Below are 25163 nucleotides of genomic sequence, written 5' to 3'. Positions count from 1 at the left end.
AAAGGAACCCTGAAAGTGCTTGCTGGACTAGCCCAATCCAGTCCCACTCAGAGGATGATCTTTTTTTTTTTTTTTTAATTTATTCATTTGAGAGATAGTGCACACATGTATGTGCATGGTGGGGGAGAGAGAAAGAGAGAGAAGAGAGAGAGAATCTCAAGCTGGGATTCTCCACTGAACACAGAGCCCCACACAGGGCTCCATCCCATGATCCTGAGATCACTACCTGAACTGAAACCAAGAGTCGGATGCTCAATCAACTATGCCACCCAAATGCCCCCACTCAGATCATGTTCTAAGAGAAAGGCTGTGGTAAGGAGTGGTAGAAAATACAAAAATAATATATTTTATTACTCCAGTTTGGCATGAAAGAATTTAAGAAGTGGCTCTATGGGGTTAAAGGAAATGTTCAGTCTTGAGGATTATATGCAAAAAAGCACCTAATGCTAATTTTTGGTGGTCAAACAGTAGATGCACAAATCTGGTATGTGTAAAACGTCTCTGTAATGTAAGAATATTTAAGCAGAGTGGGGGAAAAACAATAGGCACAGTAATTTCATCATGTACATTTTCTGAGGAAAAGGGGCTAATTAATACTAAAAACATGACCCACCAGATTTCAGCCTATTACTATAAGGTAGTGTTTCTCAGTGTTTTACTGTCATCCCCCCCGCCCAAGGAGCCTCTGTAGACATTTTTCTTTATTCACTACCACCCCATCTAATGAAACTTTAATGCTATAAATATATATTTATTTGCACATGTGTACCTGTGCTTATATAAATTAAGACTTTTTGCCCCCCCACCCCCCCACCCCCCGCACCAAACCAAGAGCCAATTTTCACTCCTGTGGCAGGGACATTGCCTTCACTATAACTCATGTGGCTAAGAGTCCAGTGCTATACCCTTAGTTCCAAGTATACAACGTCCACATAAGCACTCCAGCTGGGACAGTAGACAATGGGTATTTTTTCCCTTCAATTGGTCCTCAGTTTGTTTTTCCAGAATAGCAACTACATGTACTGATTAGCATTGGGCCAATAATTTAAGATTTTTAAAATTAAAATCACACCTGTCTAGGGATCACCTGATAGCAGGAGTGTTTTAGAATGGGGAGACTGTAACAAAGTGTCCAGTAGAAAGTAACAGATTCCTTCTCCATGGAGGGAAGGTCTGGTATTCTGTGATTAGGATGGTTTAAAGTCTACAAATTCTTTCCAAATGTGTAATTCAATCTGGCAACTCTGGACATCAGCTACTAGAGACAGGTCCTGGTTCACAATAAGTGAGAGACACATCATGATCTACCTGTAGGGCTATTTACTGGCTGGGCTGTGATCACTGATTTCTAATAAGCCCAAAAGGAATTCTGATCACAGCAAATGGTTTCTTTTTCTTTTTTAAATGACAAATCTAATATATATATGATATATAAGTACCTTCCCTTGATGAATGAGAAAAATACAAGAGCTGAGTCAAATTTTAGGTCAATGAATGTAGTTTTCCTAACAAGAACCTTTGTTATAAGTTCTCAAAGTAAGTAACACATGCTGAAAGACAACTGTATCTTATGAAAGACCCTGCACCAAAGCCTTTCAGAGAAATGGGATGCAGCATCCACTGAACATCCTGTCTTATTTCCATTCTGAAATCATTGTTTGCTTGGTTTAAATTCACATTTAATGGGCAGCCTGGGTGGCTCACCGGTTTAAGTGCCTGCCTTCTGCCCAGGGCGTGATCCTGGAGTCCCAGGATCGAGTCCCACATCTGACTCCCTGCATGGAGCCTGCTCCTCCCTCCGCCTGTGCCTCTGCCTCTCTCTCTCTCTTTCTATCATGAATAAATAAAATCTTTTTTAAAAAAAATCACATTTAACTAATAAAAATGAACACAATAAGACAGTACTCTGTATCCCCCCCAAGAATTATCTTCTAATGATACTCAGACTTCTTTAGATTACTTACCAGTCCTACATAAGTCTTTTAAAGAAAAACCTCAGCTTCATCTCTAAAGTAAACTTCTTGTTTAGTTAAAATGGGATTTGGGGTTGGATTTGTTTCATACACATAGCCAAGAATGGAATTATTTTTCTTTATTACAAAGGCAATACCTTTTGTCTTTAGAGATGTATTTCCACTCAGGCTGTATTTCATAGTAAATTATATTCTCAACCATAAAACTCATAGGTGTTTTGAATGTAATATTTTATCTTATTGTTTGTCTGCGTCTAGTGTTAATCAGCACACAGATGGCTTTATTTTCAGGAGAGAGGTCATTTTTTTCAGTCTTCAAAATGCTTTTATTAAAAATTACTATATATGTTTTAAAAAGTAACATATTCACTTGTAAAGCATTTGAACAATACAAAGGCAAATAAAGTAGAAACCAAATTTTCCACTTAACTGCCCCCACCAAGATGCTACTACTTCTATTGTACTTACTTTCTTAAAAAGGGTTAATCATACCATACATATCTACACTTTCTCAATGGCACACACACACACACAAAAAAGATTACTTTCAAAAGTCTTTACAACTTACAATTAAACACACAATTCATTGTTAGCTTCTAATTGGAAAACAAGCGAGGAAAAACAAAAATATAATCTTGGTATCTAAATTAAGTCTTTTTAAATGACACAGTTTACAAATGTTTCTCCCTCCACCCTCAATAACAAAAGGTTACAGACTAACATCAAGAAGTAGCTGCCTTTTGAAGGTCAATCAATCATCTGGTTTTAGTAAAAACTAAAATGTTACAAGACACTGACAGTGAAACATGCAGAGAACTCAAAGAAAAATCAGAGCCACCAATCTGGATCAAACATGACATTAAAAGCAAGAAGAAGACACAAAGCTCTTTTTCTTCTCAGAGTCAACCAAAGTGACTAGGACTAGCAGAGCTCATCCCACACGTGAGCAGAAAGGGTGCACAGACATCCCTCCCAGCAGCAGCTGCTGCAAACAGGCTGTGCACATTTATCCGGTGACTGGGATGCACAAAACAAGCACAGACTTTCCATTAAGAATTTTGACTACTCTGACACTGCCCACAGCAGACAGGAAATCTGAGGCCATCAATGCAGCTAACTGATACACGGAAATCATCATAGGTAGCTCTGGCAAGAGCATACGGACTCCCGCCCCCAAGCAAGAATTCAATTGAAGAAGCAGAGCTAACTCCTTTTGCATTTTTCAAAAGGGTGTGTGTGTGTGTGTGTGTGTGCATACACACACACATACACACACCCATGTGTGCACAACTTTTATAAGAGTGGCTTCCAAGAACCAGGGAGAATTCAGATAAAGTAGAAACACTCTTCCATCAAATGGTAGGGGTTCCTAGAACAGCCTTCTTAGCAAATATGTACCAACAAGACATGCTAAGAAAACCCATGCCCTCAAGAAGCTGACTTTAGTAGAGGCAGATAGGAAAAAAATAAATAGAAGATATAATGTATCAGAAGTTGGTAAGTGCAATGCAAAAAAAAAAAAAAATTCAGAGAAGGGCAAGAGAGAATACAGAGGGGAGGTCGTTGTGTATTTTTTTAAGGAGGCTCCACACCTAGTGTGGAACCCAACGGGGCTTGAACCCCAAGATCAAGATCTGAGCTGAGATTAAGAGTTGGTTTAACTAAGCCCCCCAGACACCTGTTGGAGGCCGCTGTGTATTTTTATAAGATGGACAAGTACGGCCTCACTGTGGTGATAGCTCAGTAAAGAGCTGAAGGAAGGTAAGGAACAAGTCTAAGATATTCCTAAAAACAGACTTAAGGCAGTTTAATTCTGGACCAAGATATTAACTCCATGATATCAAGGAGAAATTCAAACTAAACACCGTCAATGCCCCCCATCCCTCCACCTCCACAAGTGACTACAACAGATATAGCAACCTCACAGGATGAGCGAATGGAAAGATCTCACATATACTGACCACAGCAACAGGGTCTACTGAGGAATCGCCTCTGCTTATTAAATAGGTCACACAGCTTCTAAATTCACCAGCAAGACCTCACTGCTACCGTGCATCTGTATCAAAGGCACATATTAGAGTATGGCTCTACATTCCGTTTGGCCTGCTTGTATGAGAGGGTCTTGCAGGGACTCTAAACCCGTCGCCTCTGCTGCAATGGGGCACCTCCTACCATCAACCTGAATGACCTTAAGTGAGGAGCAGACCCTGCAGGCCAACTGGGGTGAGAGGGGGATGACAGCTTATTGGACCAAGTAAGCATGACAGGGAACACAGGAGGTTCCTGAGATCATAATTTAAAGGGAGAATAGCTGAATAGTGGAAAAAGGAGAAGGCAGGTACTAGGACTTCAGGCCACACACAAATAAATCAGGGATGATTTCTGAGGATTTGGACCAAATTAGTACAATATCCACTCTAGTTTGCTGGGGCCAGGCAGGGTAAGGGGTCCTGAGTCAGTTTGTGAGCACAAAAGGACACACAGAGATGGGTGCGGCTGGGAAAGAGGGGTGCGGAGATATATAAAGAGGTTTAAAACCAAAGGTAAGAGAAGAAATGGGAACTAGAGTTCAGAAGGACATGCTGGAGATCAGAAAGGGTCTGGAACATACAGAGCCCCAGGCTGTCATCCAAATGCAGTGGGCTTGAGAAGCTAAGGAAAGTGACCACCTGCCACCCACCCTAGTGTCTGTACCAGGGAAGGTGTAAGAGCTGCCAGGGGAGCTGCCAGGCATAGCCCTGTTCAAGGGGCTAGACTTCCTGGTACTTGTGACTGAGGACAGCAAGCAGGCCACAGGACTACATCCTTGTCCTATCTGTCCTCTACAGCTACTTATATGCTTTCTTACATGTGAGCACACACGATCATAAACACACACACGTACCACCCCTAAGTTTAACTCCTAACCTCTAAATCAGGAAGGAATAAGTTTATAAAAATTACCACCATTCCTTTCCTAGCAAGAGTCCAGTCAGGCACTAACTGATTCTACTCACTGAGGTGCTGTTTCTCACCATCACCCACACATGATAGAGGTTAAGCAATGGTGATAATGGATGGCACCTGCCCCAGAGCAGACTTCATGTTCCAGATAAGCCTTTTTGACATGATACCCATCAAAGGGAAACAAGATGATTAGAGCTTTAAGTTACAAAGGAGGATAATTAATACACTTTAGAAAAGAAATCAGTATCTATCCTGAACTCCAAGTTAATTTCCAATCACCGAAAGTGAGTGTGTGTGTGTGTGTGTGTGTGTAGGGGAGATATTCATAGGAATTGTCAAGAATCTTTAAATTCTACAGTTTTTGAAGTCATTTTTACCAAGCACGAGGATAAATACAACTTTCAAGTGTCATAAATCCCAGTCCTTGACTGTAATATAATTTCCAGAAGCTAGTGGGTATCAGACATGAGTTCATTTATATTAAATGGTACAGTAATGGAAGACTGGCAATTTGATCCAATACGAGCAAGACTTGATATTAAAAGTGCTTCATAAAAAAATAAAAAATAATAAAAAATAAAGTAAATTAAAATTAAATAAATAAAAGTGCTTCATAAACTAATAATTTTTTACACCATCTATTTCAACACAGGGGAATCAATGTTCTATAAAAACACTGGTAAGGGGATCCCTGAGTGGCTCAGCAGTTTAGCGCCTGTCTTCGGCCCAGAGCATGATCCTGGAGTCCCAGGATAGAGTCCCACATCCGGCTCCTTGCATGGAGCCTGTTTCTCCCTCTGCCTGTGTCTGTGTCTGTCTCTGTGTCTCTCATGAATAAATAAATAAAATCTTAAAAAAAAAAAAAAAAAAACACCGGTAAAAAGAAATAGATCAGTAAGAACTAAGGCTACTTTATTCCCTTAAAGAAAACAGTTAACTGTCAATATTTCTTAGGGGCTCCCTCTAAGTGTGCCCTATTTTGTATTCTGATGAAAACCAGTCAACTGTTAACTTTGAAGCCAGATCAATTAAGGAAAGCAGCTCATCTCCAAATACAAATCAATACACATTCAGATGCCGGGACAGACAGGTTAAGAGACAGCCATTATTTTAGGAGCCATTTCTGGTGGATATAGCAATGCTTTCATGACATTATAAAGCATTTTTAATAACTACATATCTTCCCCCCTTTTAATTCTGCTAAACTTATTGCAACAGTGACTAAGCACTCGTTCCACCATGAACTATAATTTGTTAATGTGGGGAAACTTTGGCTTTTATGAAACATTTTCAGGTGTTTCCCTTGCAGATACTGAGTAATGTGTTACTGTGTTTTACCTTTGCTTTTACCACTGAGATATTCAAAAATCAAATCTGTAGTCACAGCATGGGAACATTAGAATTTGCATTTTCCACATTTTAGTTTTCCCTAAATCTCAACATTCTAATAAATTAGTATTCTTGCTGATCCTGAGTTTTATCTTTCAAACTTATGACACCATTTTACTTTGTTAATTTCTAGTGAGGCTCAGATTTTTGTGGAACAAGTAATATATAAACAAAATGTTTTATTTTAATGCATATTTAAAATAAAGATTTGTCAAGGGTTCTTAAAGATCAGACAAGAGTTCTATTGCCCTGATTCATTCTTTCCCTTGCTCCACATTAATGAACATAAAATAAACGTATTAGAGAACCAGTCAAGGCCAATTAAGATTCCACCCAATACTTACCAGGAGCAATGGTCTCCAGAGTATCGGCACTGACCTTCCGAGTACTTGTGCAGTGATAAAGGGTGGAACCCGAAAATACCAAGTAAAAAACTACATCATCCTCAACTTTGTCCTCTTCAGCCAGCAACACGGTAACAACACAATCGCCCTAGGAAAGGAAAGACAGAGTGAGGTTCCTCTTCAGAGTCTATCTTCATAAAACATCAAATTTAAGGGAAAATCAAATGTATTGTCTAATCTGTGTCCCACTGTAGTAGGTTATACAAATATTAACACTGACCACTTAGGTGCCCGGAAGTACCAAAGGCATTGAGAATACAAAATGATCTGAAAATTAGATCTCTATCCTCCTTAAAGCCTAGGTTTTAGTGAAGGTGGTTAGACAGATAAGTAAACTAACAAGGTAATAACAGCTTTGGATATTTACTTGATGAATGGTTAAAAAAGAAATCCAAAAATAAGGCCAAGAAGATGGAGGAGGCATACTGAATAACTACATTCTTATACCCAAAATGCCCCCTGACCCATATTCCAGTGGCAGTAAGAACTCTGAATCTCAGAAATCACTGCCAAACCCATTCATTCTCCAACAAGAAGAGTCTCCAATGAGCTGGCCTGGAAGTGGAAGAGTGCAAAGAGCATACGCTTGGGGTCCAGTCAAATCTGGGTTTAAGTTCCACATATAAAGATTTTACTTAAATTCTCTAAATCCCATATTCCCTGGCTATGTAAAGAGACAATACCTTCTCTTCTTGTAGCTAATATATGAAAACTCTTAGAACACATTCAGCTCTCAGTCTATGATGATACTGTTTATCTAGAAGGATGGGACAATCACTTTTCCAATTATGTGTTTCCTGACCATCTGGAATCCCTACTATTCTTTACCCACCATTCCCTCAAATCCTTAGAATCAGACAAAAATCTTGTGTCAAAACCTTTGTCCATGACTTTGCAACTATTGATATCTTTGTCATTTATTTGCAAATACTCTTTCTAGATTTAATTGAGATTAGTGTCTAAATAAATATATTCTATAAAATACAGTCCTAACTACTATTCTCCCAATCATAAGTATTATACAATTCATGTTGTCAACATAAACAAAAGATTTTAAAGCACTGAGGTTTAGTATTATCTAAATCTTAATAATGTACCATGAAAAATAAGGAAAAAAGAATAATGCACTTTTGAAATATCAATTTAGAGAAAACCAGGTTACTTTAGCATTAAATAGGGGCAAGAATGGTCCTACATTACACATTTGTTTTTTGTTTTGTTTTGTTTTGTTTTTCCATTTTAGCTACAATGAAGACTATTAGAGAACTATGCCACCCTGTGGCCACAATTTACTAAACCCAGCAGCACAACAGAGCAGCAGGTAGTGTTTTATTTAACACTGAAAACCAAAAATTTTAACGTCGAGCTTAGAATCAAGTCTGTTAGCAGAAATGCTCCAATAGGTTGATTCTGGAAACAGAATTCAAAGTACTTCCCAAAGTCCCAAATGTCCCCACCTCTTCATTCATCCCCAGTGTATTGTGCAGTGCCCTGAACATGGGTAGGGGCTCCAATCTGCTCAATACAATATGTAAGAAGTCAGAATGAGCTACAAATAAATGCTGAACTGGAAAGTTCCAAAGCACCCTACCACAAGGAATAGCAGAGTTAGTAAAACAGAATTCACTGGCTGCACTCACTATTTAGAATTATAGTTGAGACTCATGTGTAAGTAAGTCCCTTTCTTGGAAAAATTTTTGAAAAGCTTAGGTTGGCAAAATGTCTAATACCCTTTTGCATGATAAACCACAATCAGCTGAAATGTCTGCAGCACATGAGAAGAATAAACTTCTCAAGGTATTGAAATACCATTATAACCTGGAAAAAAAAATTGTGAAAGAAAGCTCTAAAATTTCATCCTTTAGAGCGCAGGTTGGCAAGCTATGATCCATGACCACAACTCAGCTCTCTGCTTGTTTTTTGGTTTTGTTGTTGTTTGGTTAAAGATTTTATTATTTGAGAGAGAGTACAAGCAGGGGGAGCAGCAGAAAAGGGAGAAGCAGGCTCCCCAATGAACTAGGAGCCCAATGCAGAACTCATCCCAGGGCCCTGGGATCTTGACCTGAGCCATAAGACAGACACTTAACAGACTGAGCCCCCGGGTGCTCCTCCCCTTGTTTTCAGATGGCTCAAAGGCTGAGAAAGGTTTTCACACTTTTAAGCGATGGGGGGAAAAAAAAACAAAAACAAAAGAAAAATACTTTTTACCATGTGAAAATTATATGACATTTGAATTTCAGTGTCCAGACATTAAGTCTTCTTGGAACCCAGCCACGCTCACTTATTTCCATGCAGTCTGTGGCTACTTCCACACTACAGTGAGCCACAGCAGAGTGGAGCGGTTCCCATGGAGACTATGTCGCCTGCCAGCCTAAAGTACTTACAGTGTGGACTTCTACAGGGGGGAGAAAGTGTGTGTGGTTGTTTTTTGTTTTGTTTTGTTTTTTTCACTTAGATACCTAACCTGGAATTCTAAGGATCTATCTTCTTTCTTAAGATCAAGGATTTCCTTTCTATGTGATACACAACATCTTGCTAGAAGACTCTGTGCTCAAGATACTAAGTGATATCTGGGATGTCCTTTTAACTGGGGGCAGAGGAAAGGGTAAATCCTTTTAACAAAGCTTTCACATCAACTTCTTTCTTCATTCCCAAAAGTAAATAAGCTTTAAACTGCTCTCATAAGCTTCAATAGTTACATCAAACTACCCAAAATATTAAATAGAAGGGAACACAGGATGCCTCGTTCACCTCAAAGCTACTTGAAATTCAGATTCCACAGGCACTGGCACAAAAGGACCTGTTTTCCCTGGAGGAGTACCCTCAGCACTGTGGTCAGGTCCCAGGGAACAAACAACCCAAACAGCTGATGCTCTCACTTGGCAGGTTAGCGACACAACTCCTACTCCCTGCAGCAGCCCTGCACACCTAGAGGCACTGCAGGTGGACTCACAACATTATGCTAGTACAGTGGTGACTGAAAAATCAGGATGAAAAACATATTTAAGTATGAATTTTTGTGGAGGTGCTTGCTTTCACCACACCTCCCCTGAGGAATATTCTGGTACATGATTTCATGGCTCATGAAAGGACATGCCCTATGGAATGAATACACAGGTCAATCTGGCTGACCTGTTAGTAGGTCTGTCATGCATCTAATGACAAGAGATGAACTTATTAATAACCAGGGCAATTTCCCAGATGTTCTTGACTAAAGCCCCAGGAAGAGAGGCATCTAGGTCTCCACTCCTCCAGAAACTGAAGAAACAGTGCTCTCCTTACAAAGATACCTTCCTTGCTTCATTAATGGGAAATGTATCCTTGAACCTCACAGTTTTGTCAGGGTCTTGATTATTTTTTCAACAGATGACAAAAGACTAATAGAAAAAGACAATCTATAATAGGCCCCATTTTGTAGGTATAAGTGGTCCCCCAAAATATGAATGCACTGTAGTCCTAAATGCCACCTATCACTCAATTATTTGCCAAAAAAAATTTTAAATGGCAGCTGTGACCTCAATTCTCCCCATCTTTAACTTATGTATATAGTATATATATATTAATGGTTCTATAATCACCTATATATTTTTATTAATAACTAAAAATAAAATTTTCTTCCTACTCAGATTTCTAATCTGGAATTCAAAGAACAGATCTTCCTCTTGTAGATAAAGGATTTTCTCTCCACAAGAGACCCAACATCTTGCTGACAGACTCTCCATGCTCCAAGATATTAATTATGCCTGGGGCCCTCCTTTAACCAGGGACAGTATCTTGTTTACGGAAAAATGGAACAGGCAAAGGAAAAGCATCAGAGCAGTGGCAGAAAGGAACTACAGTGTGGGAATGGACAAGGCCTTGCAAACAGGGGAGATGTTAGCTGGAGATGAGGGGAATGAGATAGTTAGGAAGTTTTGTGGGAGGAATGGTCAAAGAAGGGCCAGGACTGATGTCTCAGCTGGCAAGACAGTGTCAGCCATAGGGTTTCTAGCAGTGGGCCCAATCAGCAGCAGATAACTGCAGTTGTATGCTGGAGCTGGCTTGGACAGGCTCATGAGAGCCAACTGCTATGTTTTTAGGAATTCTGCAAGCCACTTGTTAAACACAGCCATTATTAAATAAGCTCAGAATTAAGTTATATTAAAAATATGTAATAAATACTCAAGGTTCATACCTTTTTAATTATTTTACCTTGGCTTCCTGTTACCTATAATCTTCAGGTTTACATCTATTTTATCTCTATGACAGAAATTTTATCATGATGGTGTGCTACGATGCATTTTCCCCAGCACACACCCCTTGCCAACCTTGCATTCAGTGATGTGGCACTGACAGCTTGAAATCAACAATAACAGGAATATTTATACCACTGAAACTGCCAAATGCTACAACAAATCAGGGCTTCTCTTTTTCCTTTTAAACCATCACATCAAGAATAGATTAGCAGAAGGGGACAGAGGAAAAGTGAGACACATTCTATAGGGAAGGCAAGGACATGACATGGCATGACACTACCCAATCTAGGTAGTGACTGCTTATGAGAACAAGAGTGGAGGACTGGCCATCAGAGAAAACCCAAGGTAAGTACAAAGTATCCCAGGTCCATGGATAACAATGCTGCAAGAATTCTGCTCACGGAAGATCAATATTATTACCACCTTAAGTCAATTTGTTTTCTAACTTTCAAATCTGGCTTTTAACATACAGCAGTAGGTAAGAGGATGGTCTCTGAATCACAGCCATGGCACCTCACGTTCTGTTTAACCTCTTGGGGTATGTTAAATTCTCCGCCTTAAGAGAGGACAATCATACTTACCTCATACGGTTTTAAAAATTAAATAACTGATAAAAGTGAAGCACCTGGCGTGCCTGGGTGGCTCAGTTGGTAAGCATTTGACTCTTGATTTCAGCTCAGGTCATAATCAGGGTCATGAGAACGAGCCCTGTGTTGGGCTCTGTGCTCATCGTGGAATATGCTTGAGATTCTCCTTCTCCCTCTGCCCCTCCCTAGTACACATACTTTCTCTCCCTCTCAAATAAATACATACTTACATACATACTTTTTTTAAAAAGTGAAGCACCTACAGCAGTGCTTAACACATAACACATGTTCAACAAATAATTTTAAGTATAATGTATACATATAATAGTTGACATACAAAATGGTGACTATAGTTAATATACAGTATCCTATATTTCAAAGTTGCAAAGAGAGTAAGTCTTAAAAGTTTTCATTACCAGAAAAAAAAATTTGTAACTATATGTGCTAAACTTATTGTGGTAATCATTTTATAATATATACATGTCAATTCATTATGTTGCACCACTAAAACTAATACAATGCTATAAGTCATTTGTATCTCAATAAAGAAATACTAGCCATTATTATTTATCAGAATGTAAGCCCCATCTTTTATTCATTGTGAATAAATGAATAAAGTAAAGAATAAAAAGTAATAGGTGCTCAAAACACATTTGAAAAGAAAGAAAACACCAAAACCTTACTAGCAGGTATGTACTCCCAGATGGTGGCTGAGGCCAATTTTAACGTACTTCATGGTTTTCTTGTTTTCCTATACTTTTTTTAAGATTTATTTTTGAGAGAGTGTGTGCACATGTGAGTGGAGGGGAGAGGGAGAGAGAGAGAGAGAGAGACAATTTCCAGCAGATTCCCAGCAGAGTGGGGAGCCCAACATGGGGTTCAATCCCACAAACTCAAGATAATGCATGACCTGAGTTAAAATGAAGAGTTGGACACAACCGAATGAGCCATTCAGGCACCCAGGTGCCTGAATCCATATTTTCAATGGATTATTTTTAAAAGAAAAAAAATTCTCCGTTTTTTAAATAGTCTACTTACTAGCAAATTAAAGGGAAAGCTCGTAACCTGGTCAATACCACCTGAATCAAGTGATCAAAAAAGAAAACATTAATAATAATGAAACAAACCAGTACCACTCCTGATGCCACCCACTGAGGACACAACACAGCATCCCCCCAAAAAAATGCATAACCTCAATCTAGTCATGACTAGACATCACACAAACCCAAGTTGAGAGGCCTTCTATAAAAAAAAATAAAACTGGCCAGTATTATCCAAAATGTCACTAATAAAACACAAAGATGGAGGTACTGCTCTGGATTAAAGAAACTGGCCCACTAATGTAACTCATGATTCTGGGCTGGAAGCCAAATGGTAAAAGCAAATTGCTATATTAAGGATATTACTGGGACAACTGGCAACATCTGAGAGAGACTTACAGGTTTAATATTGCACCAATGTTAAAATTCCTGGTTTGGTCATTGTACCCTGTTTATATAAGAGTATATATATCCTTGTTTTTAGGAAATACACAATGAAGTACTGGGGTAAAGGAGCATGATGTCTGCAACTTACTCTCAAAAAAAAACGAAGAGATAACAATCAAGCAAATATGGAAGCATATTACAGTGAATCTGGGTTTAATGTAAATGTGATTTCTTTGAACTATCTTTGCGATTTTCCTATAAATTTGAAATTATTTCACAATAAAAAACTTCCAAGAAATAATTTCTCAAATAAATGATTTATGTAACCAAATACTCAAAGTTAAAAGGTGCAAAATTAAATCACATTTCTGAGGCTGTTTTTTGTATCCTGCAGACATATATTTAGTAAAGATATTCTTACAGGGTTCCAGAATTATGAATCATAACAATAACTGCCTTTCGTTTAAGAATCTTAAAGGAGTTTACAGGACTTCCAAATCAATTGCCCAGTTTGCCAAAATAGCAAGATTTATACCCAATGTTCATATGGGGAAAGTGAAAGGAGATAACACAAAGTAAATATTGAACATTAAAATATTATCTTTACATGAGGTGGCAATGATTATAGTACCAAAAGAGTTACTCCAAAGTGAGTCCTTGTACAATTCAGTTATTTGCATTCATGCAATTAGTTTCATTTTCTCCTTTAAATATAATATAGGCAACTGATAAACCACTTTGCCCAATCATTTCCTAAAGGAACCAAAGATTGAGAGTCTTGGTTTCATAGTCTGAAACTAAGTTTCTCTCTCTCTTGGAAAATCAAGGCAGCTAGTTTTCAATTTCATTAAAGGTTCACACAACAGAGGGCCACCTGGTAACAATAAGCATACGTCCTGCTTAGCTCTTGGTCAGTATACATCCTTATCCATTAAAAGGAACCAAGATTGCTCCAAGAAATAGCTGTTACCAGGCCTAGGGTCAGGATATGTACAAGAGGAGCCTGGAACATCTTGTTTTTGACAGAAAATAGGGAAGTGCTCAAAAAAGAAGAAAAGAAAAAAGGTTGGGGACATGTTGCACATTGAAATGGCTTCCTCTGTTCAAATATGGACAATCTGAAAACCAAAACAATAAAAAAACAGGAGCAAACTATAAGTAATTTAAAAATAGTAAGTCCTCAGTCTATACTAGTACCAGATAAATGAATTAAACAGGGAAGGGAGATTCCCTGCAGATGACAGAATGATGAAGGCTGACCAGCAGAGAGTGTTAGAGTAGAAAAATAATCACTTTGCAACCAAACTGGTAAAAATTCACTCTAGCAAAAATTATCAATTATCAATCTAGGGAGAAATTCTGAGGAAGAAGAAGATGTTTACATTGTCTTCAAGTGTCTCCCCACAGACTACTTATTAGTTGCAAAGAAGAAAAACTGTAGTATTTATTCAGTGAAGAAATCTACCAATACTTTGACAGGGTAATCAAAATAACCCAATCAGGAGAGAGGAACACTGTGTACCTCCAGATGAGATACTCCAAATGAGGACACAACATGATCTATGTACCACTCTGGCCAAGAATGCATCTAGTCACAAAGAAACATCAGAAAAATAAAAAATATTCTTTTGAAGAAAGGAAGGGATTACTGTATTCTTCAAAATTGTCAACGCCAGAGAAGATAAAGAAAGGCCACAGACATGTTCTGTGAAGAAGGCTAAGACACAGCAACTAAAAGCAGTATCTAACCCTACTGCGTGATAAGCTGACCCCTCAACAACATATAGCTGACCCCTCACCAACTCTCACCCACCACTGTGGGCCCAGTCAAAAAACCAAATACAACTTCTGACTCCCCAAAAACCTAACTACTAATAGTGAGAACCCCCAGAAATCATTTATCACTGCCATATGCAATTTATTGGAGAGCCCGACTGCTCCTTCAGTGATGCACCTGGGGCGCCTCGGGCAGAGTTTTAAGTGGCCACTGGCAACACATGAGCTCAAGACAAGAGCACCAGGAGGTGCCTCATGATTCAATACTCATCTTAATGTTCGTTTACATTTCTCTTAACTACAAGTGGTGCCATGCACAGTCTGAATGTCTGTGTGCCTACATTTGGATAAATGGTTAACTCTTTCTAATAGATTTGTGAATGTTATGGTAGTAAATGATAAACTAGGATCTAGAAATATTTTATGCATTCATGACATACCCAACTTCTTAATTTTTCAATATTTCTGGGCTACATGGTTCATCTGTATTTTCAAATTGTAGCAAATCTCCAAAAAATTTTCCAATATATTTTATGAAAAAAAATCCACGTATATCGGTCCATGCAGTTCAAAGGTCAACTATACATACTTCCCATCACTGTATGAAGCTTGTGGATAGCAAGAACTGTGTCCTTGTATCCACTTCACACAGTGGCTACCTAGCACAGGAAGTTTCTAAAGACCTATATCAATGAATAAAGGTGGCAGAGATCAGCTCATGGAGAATACTAACAGCAAGCCAAATGATTCATACTTGGACCTGTGTGGGCAAGGAGAAAAAAAGGAGAGCCTTGTGTTGTCTGTATTGAAAGAAAACTATGGGGAGAGGGGTGGAGGGTGACATATTAACAGCAGCAAACATTCTAGAAAGGTTTTTATGCCACAGCAGTGCCCTAAAGAAGGAAAAAGAGAATAGAGGTGAGGAAACCACGTGGGGGAAACATTACAAAAACAGGACTTAAGGAAGCAAAAAGAGCTTAAACTGCTATGGTAGTAAGACAATCTGAAAAGAAATACATGTGAGAAAGGCATTCTGTTGAAAAGTTGATGAAATACAGTAGCCGACTAGCTGGGGGCTGGACAAAAATAGAGTAAACACAACAAGGGGTATCTCACGAGGAAAAAACAGAGGGAAGAGGTAGGGGAGTGATTTGTGAAAAAGAGGCTAATTAGCTTTAAATGTCAAGTCTCACATATCAGCAGGTGACACACACCCAACAGGTGGCAAGCAGGTTAGGCTGTCAGAAGAGGTCTGGGCTGATGAGGCGGACCTGTGAGCCAGCCGTGGGTGCGGACAAGCTCTCCGTGTTGCCGAGAACCAAGGTCTAGACCCCAGTGTCCTGCTCGGGAGGGCCGGAGCAGAAACTGGTCCTGAGAAATGGACCAAATAAAAACAGGCCAAGCAGAGAAGAGGAGAAATCAGAAATTAGAGGGCAGATCAGTGGTGCCCAAAGAGACAAGGACTGGACCTGCAGCAAGAAAAAGACTGAATCCTAAGCAATCCTCAGGGTGGGCAACAGAGGACAGACTTGAAGACGGAAGAGCAACAAACTTGAGAACTGCTTGCAGTTTGCATGAGGCCCAGCAGTAGATGGGCCTCTGTGCAACACATCACTCATCTCTCTTTACCTGTGCCTCAAAACCCAGAAACAGGACCTTGTGAACCCAAGAGAAACCCAAATTCATGTGCCACCAAGAAAGATGACAAGACCATACTGTCCTTTCTTAATGGCAGCTACAACTGAGCCGTCTGAGTGAAAAACTTAGATCATGTATTTTCTCACATCTTCCAAGGAGCTCAATTACTAAACTAAAATAAATATCACTTCCTAGATTCCTGATAGTTCATTTACACCAACTAAAATATTTCAGATTTCTCTCTTTACCCCATCTTGTTGTTAATAATACCCTCAGTAACTAGGAAAGCCTTTCAGGATGATATAATCTAAGCAAAATACAACTGTTAATCTACACTAATTTCATAGAAAGCAAGGCTGAATCAATGATAGTTAACAGACTTTCAAATAACATTGCTATCAAATATATAAAGGACTATTAGCCTTTACTGTTGGGATTTTTGAAATATAAATATTTGAAAATATGCACATTAAACATTAATGTTGATATGTAAATTAACCCTAAAATGTTTGTAAATATTTTATTACTTTAAAAATTCCCTATGAGGCACCTGGGTGGCTCAGTCAGTTAAGCACCTGCCTTCTGCTCAGGTCAGGATCCCAAAGTCCTGGGATGGAGTCCCGCATCTGGTTCCCTGCAAGCTGGGGGTCTACTTCTCCCTCTGTCCCTCCCCCTGGCTCATGCTAATAAATAAAATCTTCATACAAAAGAAAAAGAAAAAAGAAAAATTCCCTTTAGGAGCAGCTGGGTGGCTCAGTCAGTAAAGCATCAGACTGTTCTCAGACCAGGTCTTGATCTCAGGGTTGTGAGCCCAAGCCCCCATGTTGGGCTCCATACTAAGCATGGAGGCCTACTTTATCAAAAAAAAAAAAAAAATCCCTTTAGCATATATTATGTATACATATTTTTCACTGTTTTTCACCTCTAGTATAAAATTTCTATTCCAGTTCATCAAGTAGATAAGTGAATTAGTAGAAACATAATTAATCTGAATTTGTTCGTTACCTTCCTTTCTGTTCTATTCTCATAACCACAGCCCAAAGTCATTCATCCATTCATGCTAAACAAGCACCCAGGGCCTTCTGCTTAATATTTTGTCTCTGCTATCAACCAGGTACCAGAATTACAAATACTTCCTGGTGCCTGCCTTCCAGGAGCCTAGACAGAATGCCGCATGGTAAGTGATGTAATTGGCGTCTCTAGGGGCAGAGGAAATGGATGCCCAAACTGCCTTGAGGAGAACGATCAGGAAAGCTTCTGTGGAGAAATGGCTATGCCCAATGGTGCTCAAGGTTCAACACAGATCCTCTTTGGCAGGAACATACATTCTGAAAGCGAAGTCATTTATAAGTGAAGCAAGAGAAGAAACTGGGACACTCAACATCCCTTCAAAGGGCCTGATATACAGTAAGTGCTCAGGCAATGTTTGTTGGGTTGAACCAAAAACATTTCATCCTTCTAAAAAAAACAAACTTAAAGTGTTACACATAAGCAAAAATACTTAAGCTTGTTTTGCTTATCCCTTCCTTCAGTTAGTTAAACACTGGTTGAGCGCTTGGGTGAGGTACTATAGCAGATACCAAAAATACTAAGACAAGACAAGCTCTCTTGGGGTTCCAAGTCTTTTTAAGGGAGAAAGAAACTTAGAAAAAGCAATGATTATAGCTGTATAAAAAGCAGTGCAGGAAAATCAAGGATCAGGTACTGCAGGAATTAAAGGAGACTCTGGATGCTATGCTGAGCAAAAGTCTGAGGAAGGAGGTTTCCCATAGGGCCATCTCAAACATGGGCCATTGGAAGGAGCCACAGCAAGAATCTTCTCTTGCCTGATTTCATATTCTGTTTGAAAGAGAAGATAGTTGCAATGAGTGGGCAGGGGTAACATGTGGGAAAAGGTGAAAGAGGCTACAAACTGAATCCAAAATCATTCAGGAAACAGAGGTCAGATCTGAGAGCTTCTGAACCCTGAATATTATAATGAAGTCTACAAAATATCATATATTAGCAAACCTCAAAGAAATAGCAATCTTGTATTTCTATCCTTGTGAGCACCCTGAAATACCATTCCTTGGCCTTCCCTATACTGAAATTTACTCAAAAGGAGAACACCACAGGGATGCCTGGGTGACTCGGTGGTTGAGCATCTGCCTTTGGCTCAGGGCTTGATCCTGGGGTCCTGGTGAGGAGCCTGCTTCTCCCTCTGCCTGTGTCTCTGCTTCTCTCTGTGTGTCTCTCATGAATAAATGAATAAAATCTTTAAAAAGAGAGAGAGAGAGAGAGAGAGAAACCACCACAAGCTTTAATTATAGGAGGACACATAAGTTACATTTGTGCTGCATAACTTACCAGAGTGTTCTAGGTAAATAAAGGACAAATTTATGAGGCAGAGTCATAGCAAAGCAGTACTCCAAGCATCTAAGAACAAAAATAAATACATGATGTTGCTGTCAAGCTAGAAAATAGAAAGTCTACCAGAAGGGGGGGAAAAAAAACCAAAGCCCAATCACTGGACAGTGCAATTTTACTGATTTTTTAATATCTCCTCACAGTAGCTTGTATGATTTTCAGAAGAGCTAACATTTTCCTGGCAACTGATACCACTGCAAAACAGAAAGCATGTGCCTACACATATGCACATCTTCAATTTTACTGAGCACCCACCATTTCTTAAATGAAACATGCTAATCTAACAGTATCACCAAAGGATAGTGAAGTAGAAAAACCATGGGCTCAAGAATAAGAGTCACTTAATAGCTATAAACCTGATAAACACATGAAGTCCAGTGTGTTTGTCAGCAAAAGGAATTTTTTCATTACAATATTTAATGATCATCAAACAGGAGTCAAGCACTCTTAAGAAGTATGGAATAAACATGAAACAGACAGGGCTCCTGGTCTCACAGAGCTTATACTTCAACAGGAAAGACAATCCAATTCAAAAAGTAACATCATGGGCAGCCGGGGTGGCTCAGAAGTTTAGCACCGCCTTCGGCCCAGGGCCTGATTCTGGAGACCTGGGATCACGACCCACGTTGGGCTCCCTGCATGGAGCCTGCTTCTCCTTCTGCCTGTCTCTCTCATGAATAAATAAATAAAATTTAGATAGATAGATAGATAGATAGATAGATAGATAGATAGATGATAGATACAAACAAACAAACAAATAAACATCAGGGGAAAAGTTCCATTACCAAGAAAAGGACAGAGTAGAGGGCTTAAAAGTGTGTCTGAAGTAGGGAAGAGAAGCTATTTCAGATAGGATGGTCAGGGAAGGCTACTACAGGAAGTCACATTTGAGTGGGAACCTGAAAAAGGCAAGCTACATGTGTTCAAGGCCTAGAGAATGGCAAGCGCACAAGTATAAAGAAGGCCAGTGGGATCCCTGGGTGGCGCAGCGGTTTGGCGCCTGTCTTTGGCCCAGGGCGCGATCCTGGAGACCCGGGATCGAATCCCACGTCGGGCTCCCGGTGCATGAAGCCTGCTTCTCCCTCTGCCTGTGTCTCTGCCTCTCTCTCTCTCTCTCTCTGTGACTATCATAAATAAATAAAAAAAAAAAAAAAAAAAGAAGAAGGCCAGTAAAGTAAGCAAGCACTGGATGGGAGACGAGGGTGGAGTTTGGATTTTTTTTCCTCTGTGCGATGCCAAGCCACTGGAAGGTTCTGAAAAGAGTGAAATCATCACTCTCCTTGGAATGACTTTACCCTTTGTCTGCCTAAATCAATTCCTACATGTTTTGAACAAACAGGACCCACCTGAGGAGTAATGTGCCATGGTTTCTGCATAGGAAACACCCAAGCAGGAGACAGGGCATAAAGAAATGCCAAAGATTTCAGCCTTTAGAGTCCATGGAAAGGCATGGAAGGTTAGTGACATTATCTGCCCCGTGCACTTTTCTATACATGGTTGGAAGATCAAACATAATCACAAACAACTTTTATATAGCATTAATAATCATTATTCTTCAAGTGGAAGAGAAAGACCTCTTCCTCAACCATCACAAAGAAATATGAACTCCTCTGCTCCAGCTCCCGTACCTATCTTGACTTTTTTCCCCATAGCACTTTTTACTAACACATATATTTATTTGCGTGTGTATATATATATACACACAATGTATACTTATATATATATATATATACATGAGTGCATGTGTGCATGTATATATAAATTCTAAGAGTACTTATACATGAATTCTAAGAGTACTTATATTTTTAAGTATTTCCCTGAATTCCTACTTTCCTCCTAAATATTATGTAAGCTTCATGAGGCCAAGGGTTATATTTGTTTTTTGGGGTTTTTAAAAAATATTTTATTTATTTATTTATTTATTTATTTATTTATTTATTTATTTATGACAGACACACAGAGAGAGAGAGAGAGAGAGAGGCAGAGACACAGGCAGAGGGAGAAGCAGGCTCCATGTAAGGAGGCCGATGTGGGAATTGATCTCGAGACCCCAGGATCACGCCCTGGACCGAAGGCAGGCGCTAAACCGCTGAGCCACCCAGGGATCCCATATTTTATTCAATGCAACACCACTGCTTAAAAATGTAAATGGTTGCTAAAAGTGTTCAATAAAAAAAAAAAAATAAAAAAATAAAAAAAATAAAAAAATAAAAAAAAAGTGTTCAATAAATATTGGATGAATGAATGAATGAATGAATGAATCCCTAACCTGATTCTCTTTCTATGAATAACCTTCTCTCTTCAATTCATTTAAATACTTACAATGACTGGATGAAAAATTAAAAGATCTAAAATCTAATGATCTAGCTATGCCAACTTTTTAGGTCAGTGGTCCTTAAAAAGTCACTTAAAAATAAACCAACAAGAAAAACAAAGCAAAAAAAAAAAGTCACTTAAAATAGAACTAAGTTCAAAAGGACAAGGGACAAGAAAAGAATACAAGTGGCATCCTCCCTATTTATTTAACCAAGGGGCTTTACCCTTATCTCTCTCTGAAGTGGAAAAATATTCAGAATCTCTCCATTCCCCTCATAAGAAAGCCCATGTTCCAGACTGGACAGCAAGTCTGTTTATAAAGCTGTTTACAAAGCTTTCCTTAAAAAATGCCCCAAAGTATCTGAAGTAACATAACAGAAATACACTGAGAAATGTACTGACTTTTGGCATAAACTAAATTCATTCCATATACATAGACTCTGACTGATCTCAATGCTAGAAAATATTTAACAATTTTATCTGAAATTTAAACTTAATTTTTATTTCTACCAGGCTCACCTTTTGCCAGGTAAAGATACAGGTCAGTGAAATCCCTACCACTTGCCTTCTTCATTTTTAATAATACATCTATATTCCAGCCAAAAGCATCCCCCTTCCCAATGGGCACACAAAACTTTTATTTTAAATACTACTAATAATAATAATCAAAAATAATACTGTTTTCCAGCTTCGTAATTTTCCAACACTAAGAGACACAGATTCTTAAAGGTTTCCAAGCACCACCTTTTTGGTCCATTAACACAAAACCAGTAGATGGCGCTCAATAAGCCTGTTGAATCCTTGGTGCAGAGTAATTTTAGAGACCATTCTCCAAACTGGGGAAGAATCTGGAAACTTCAGCTAGAAAAGGAATCAAATTACAGAAAAGTTTGGAAATCACTGAATATATGGTTTCCTTAATGGCAAGTGTTCTTTAAAATAGAGTTTTTCAAAAATCTAAATGAACTTTTTGTTTCAATGCACAACCAGGCCTCTTGGTTTACTCTTATTAGGCAAAACTAAATTGGTCAGAGGGTGTTGGCTGGTGGCTTAACAAACAAACAAACAAACAAACAAACAAAAAAACACCTCTCCCTCCCACAAATGTTTCACAACTCTCTGGATCAGCTAGAATAATGAGGCCAACACTTAAAGAGACAATCTCCCCTTTGCTGACAAGACCAGCTATTTGGTTAAAATGAAGAGAATATAAGGATTTTTATTCTTGATGGAAATTTATTAAAAGGACTGGATGCAAGGGATTATATAAATCAGTCTCTTGGGCTCCCCAACCCACCCTCCCTCTCTCCATCCCACAGAGCAGATGACTGAAGTAGGGAGAGACATTCTGTAACTTCAATCTACCAGCATGACTTCTGCCCTCACCCACCTTGCACACTTACTCACCTAGCTTCCTGGGTTACTCCATGGTCAGTTCTCTAGACTTTCCTCTAAAGTCATCCATGAAATTGGGTCTCCAGGCCTCTAGGCTAGCCCAATCCAACAGAAGAGAAAGTACAGAAGTCTCCAGAACACAATCTGATCAAGTTACTGTCCAGGAACTCATAGATGGCCAACAGGATTACATCCTAACTCCTAAGCATGTCCCTTCAGTTCCTAGTACAAAAGGCCTTTCCACGACCTAGCCCTTGCCTTTCTCTCCAGAGAAAGGCCTCCTCAAATCCTCACTACAATCATATCAAACTACCTGCACGTCAACAAGACATGGAGATGGGATGCCTAGGTGGCTTAGCAACTGGGCGTCTGCCTTCAGCTCAGGGCGTGATCCCGGGATCCCAGATCGAGTCACACATCGGACTCCTTGCGGGGAGCCTATTTCTCCCTCTGCCTGTGTCTCTGCCTCTCTCTGTGTGTCTCTCATGAATGAATAAATAAAAATCTTAAAAAAAAAAAAAAAGACATGGAGATGTTTAAGCTTCACTCTTAATGCTTGTGTCACTACTTGGCCATGGGGCTCCCTTTAACTGTCAAACCCTCCTGTCGTCTCATAATTACAATAAAACATGAAACAAGAAAAGACAATGCTTTTTTTGTTCCTGAGTAGGTATCTGGTCTCCTTCCCTAATCTAACTTAGCATGCCTCCCCCACTGCATGCAGATCAAGATTTCCTCCACCTCCCTGAACCAGCCCCGTGTGGGCAATGCCTAGGGAGGAGAAACCAGCAGGTCAAGTTCAACCACACCTGGTCAAATCTTACTCCTAACCCAGGATACAATCAACCAGGAGACCAAGGGATGATACCCAAAGCTGGCAACTGGGTCACTGTCAACTGTATCAAAATTAAGGTAAACTTCCAATACAGAATGGGAGGCACTGCTTTGGAAGGCAGGGCCACAGGCTTTGCAATCACATGACAAGGAAGACCAGCTTCATTTGTCACTAGCTTTGTGATTCTTTTAGGGACCACCTCAAATCCTTTCTGGGAACTGCTAGATTGTAAACTTTATGAGGACTGAAACTGCATCTATTACATTCATATATCTGAAGTGCATGAAACAACAGTAATGACTTTTCCTCAACTGCTAACTATATGCCAGTGCTGTTTTGTCTTATACTGATTAGTTATCATTTAACTCTCAACAACTATATAAAGTAACCACCAGTATTTTAAGAAGGTATGCAAAGTATGTAGCATACAGAAGGAACAAAATAAATGTTCCCATTCGTTCCCAATAAAAATATCCCATACTTCAGAATCTCCAGGTCTTTACCTTCCTTTACAGCCTCTGCTGGTGAGACATTATTTCTCAAAGAAAGCCTTAAATAAAGCTACAGGTTTTACTATTTTTTGGTTTTATTTAATTATGAGTAAAGAATTTTAACTAGATGGCAAAATTGGCTTTCTGGAACAAACCCTTTGAGAAAAGCAGTCATTAGGGAGCATAGAAAGAGTAAAAAACTTGATTAGTTTCAAAGGAAAATTATAAAGTTTTCTTAAAGCTAGTAAAGCTTCCTAATTGATAAATAATAGCTATCTGAGCATTAAATAATCCGCTGTACTTAAAAACCATAAAGACATAAGAAGAAATAGTCTACCATTTCAGATGACCGTAACATTTTTCTTATTATTACTGGTAAAACCATTTCACACAAATACCCTTTTTAAGTTTTCCTTTTAAAATTGTTAAAATTTTAAAAAGAAACAAATAAGTTTTATGAAAGTCTATCTAAGGTGTTTTACCCATCTCCCAGCCTTCTTAAATATGGACAGGGAAAGGCAGAAATGTCTGAGCAACTACTATATGTGCTACAATCTTTATATGTGGGTTAACTGTTGAAGAATACATGATAATTGTGAAGCACATCTTAAAGTACCTGGTACTTTAATAAGTATTCAAGAAGTTCTAGATACACACTTTTCAGGATGAGCACTGGGTGATGTATGGAAAGAATTAATGAATCCCTATACTATACACCTGAAACTAATATAACACTGTGTGCTTACTGGAATTTAAAAATTTTTTAAAAATAAATAAAATAAAATTTTTAAAAGTGCTAGATATTATTGTCATTTAAAAAATCATATTTAATCCTCATGAAACCCTAATACAGGTATTTCGCTGCTGAATTTTACAGATAAAGAGTCTAAGGCTGCCAAAGCACCTCAGTACTAGAGCATGAATTTAAACCCATGCCTATTTACTCAGTCATTTTTCTCTACAAGAACTCTCAAAGTGCTGTCACAGGACCAGCAAACATCACCCAGAGACGTACGGTAAATGCAAATTTTCAGCCCTGCCCCAACTATAGTAAATCGGAAATTCTGGGGCTGTGGCCCAGCAGTCTGGGTGTGAATAAACCCTGTATGTGACTCCCATGGTGGCACAAATGTGAGAACCAGTAGGCCCACTGTACCGTGCTCAACCAGAGCAATTATCACAGGAGGTCTACTGTCTGTCCCTAAATGGTGCCTCTTCTTCCCTACTAATTCCACTTTTCTGTGTCTCATTCTATCTTCAATAACCCATCAACACCCTTCACAGGTCTTCAGCAACAGCCTGCTTCCCATACCATGCATGGTAAGAGCAGACACTGCTCTAAGAC

The 25163-nt window shown here is 39.0% G+C and overlaps 1 protein-coding gene across 9 annotated transcripts in view; it reads right to left on the bottom strand.

Moving 5' to 3' along the window:
* AKAP13 (A-kinase anchoring protein 13) overlaps positions 1–25163 on the bottom strand; it is a 325195-nt gene that overhangs the window by 194372 nt on the left and 105660 nt on the right. For all 9 annotated transcript variants that reach the window (XM_041751826.1, XM_041751825.1, XM_041751827.1 and 6 more), the window contains one exon: positions 6653–6800. In XM_041751826.1, the coding sequence (XP_041607760.1) occupies positions 6653–6800 (148 nt within the window). The remainder of the gene's footprint in view (positions 1–6652; positions 6801–25163) is intronic.

Source organism: Vulpes lagopus, chromosome 4, assembly GCF_018345385.1.
Source record: "Vulpes lagopus strain Blue_001 chromosome 4, ASM1834538v1, whole genome shotgun sequence".
Taxonomy (NCBI): Eukaryota; Metazoa; Chordata; class Mammalia; order Carnivora; family Canidae; genus Vulpes; species Vulpes lagopus.
The sequence above is the reverse complement of the archived record's forward strand: the minus strand, read 5'-3'. Positions and strand labels throughout refer to the sequence as shown.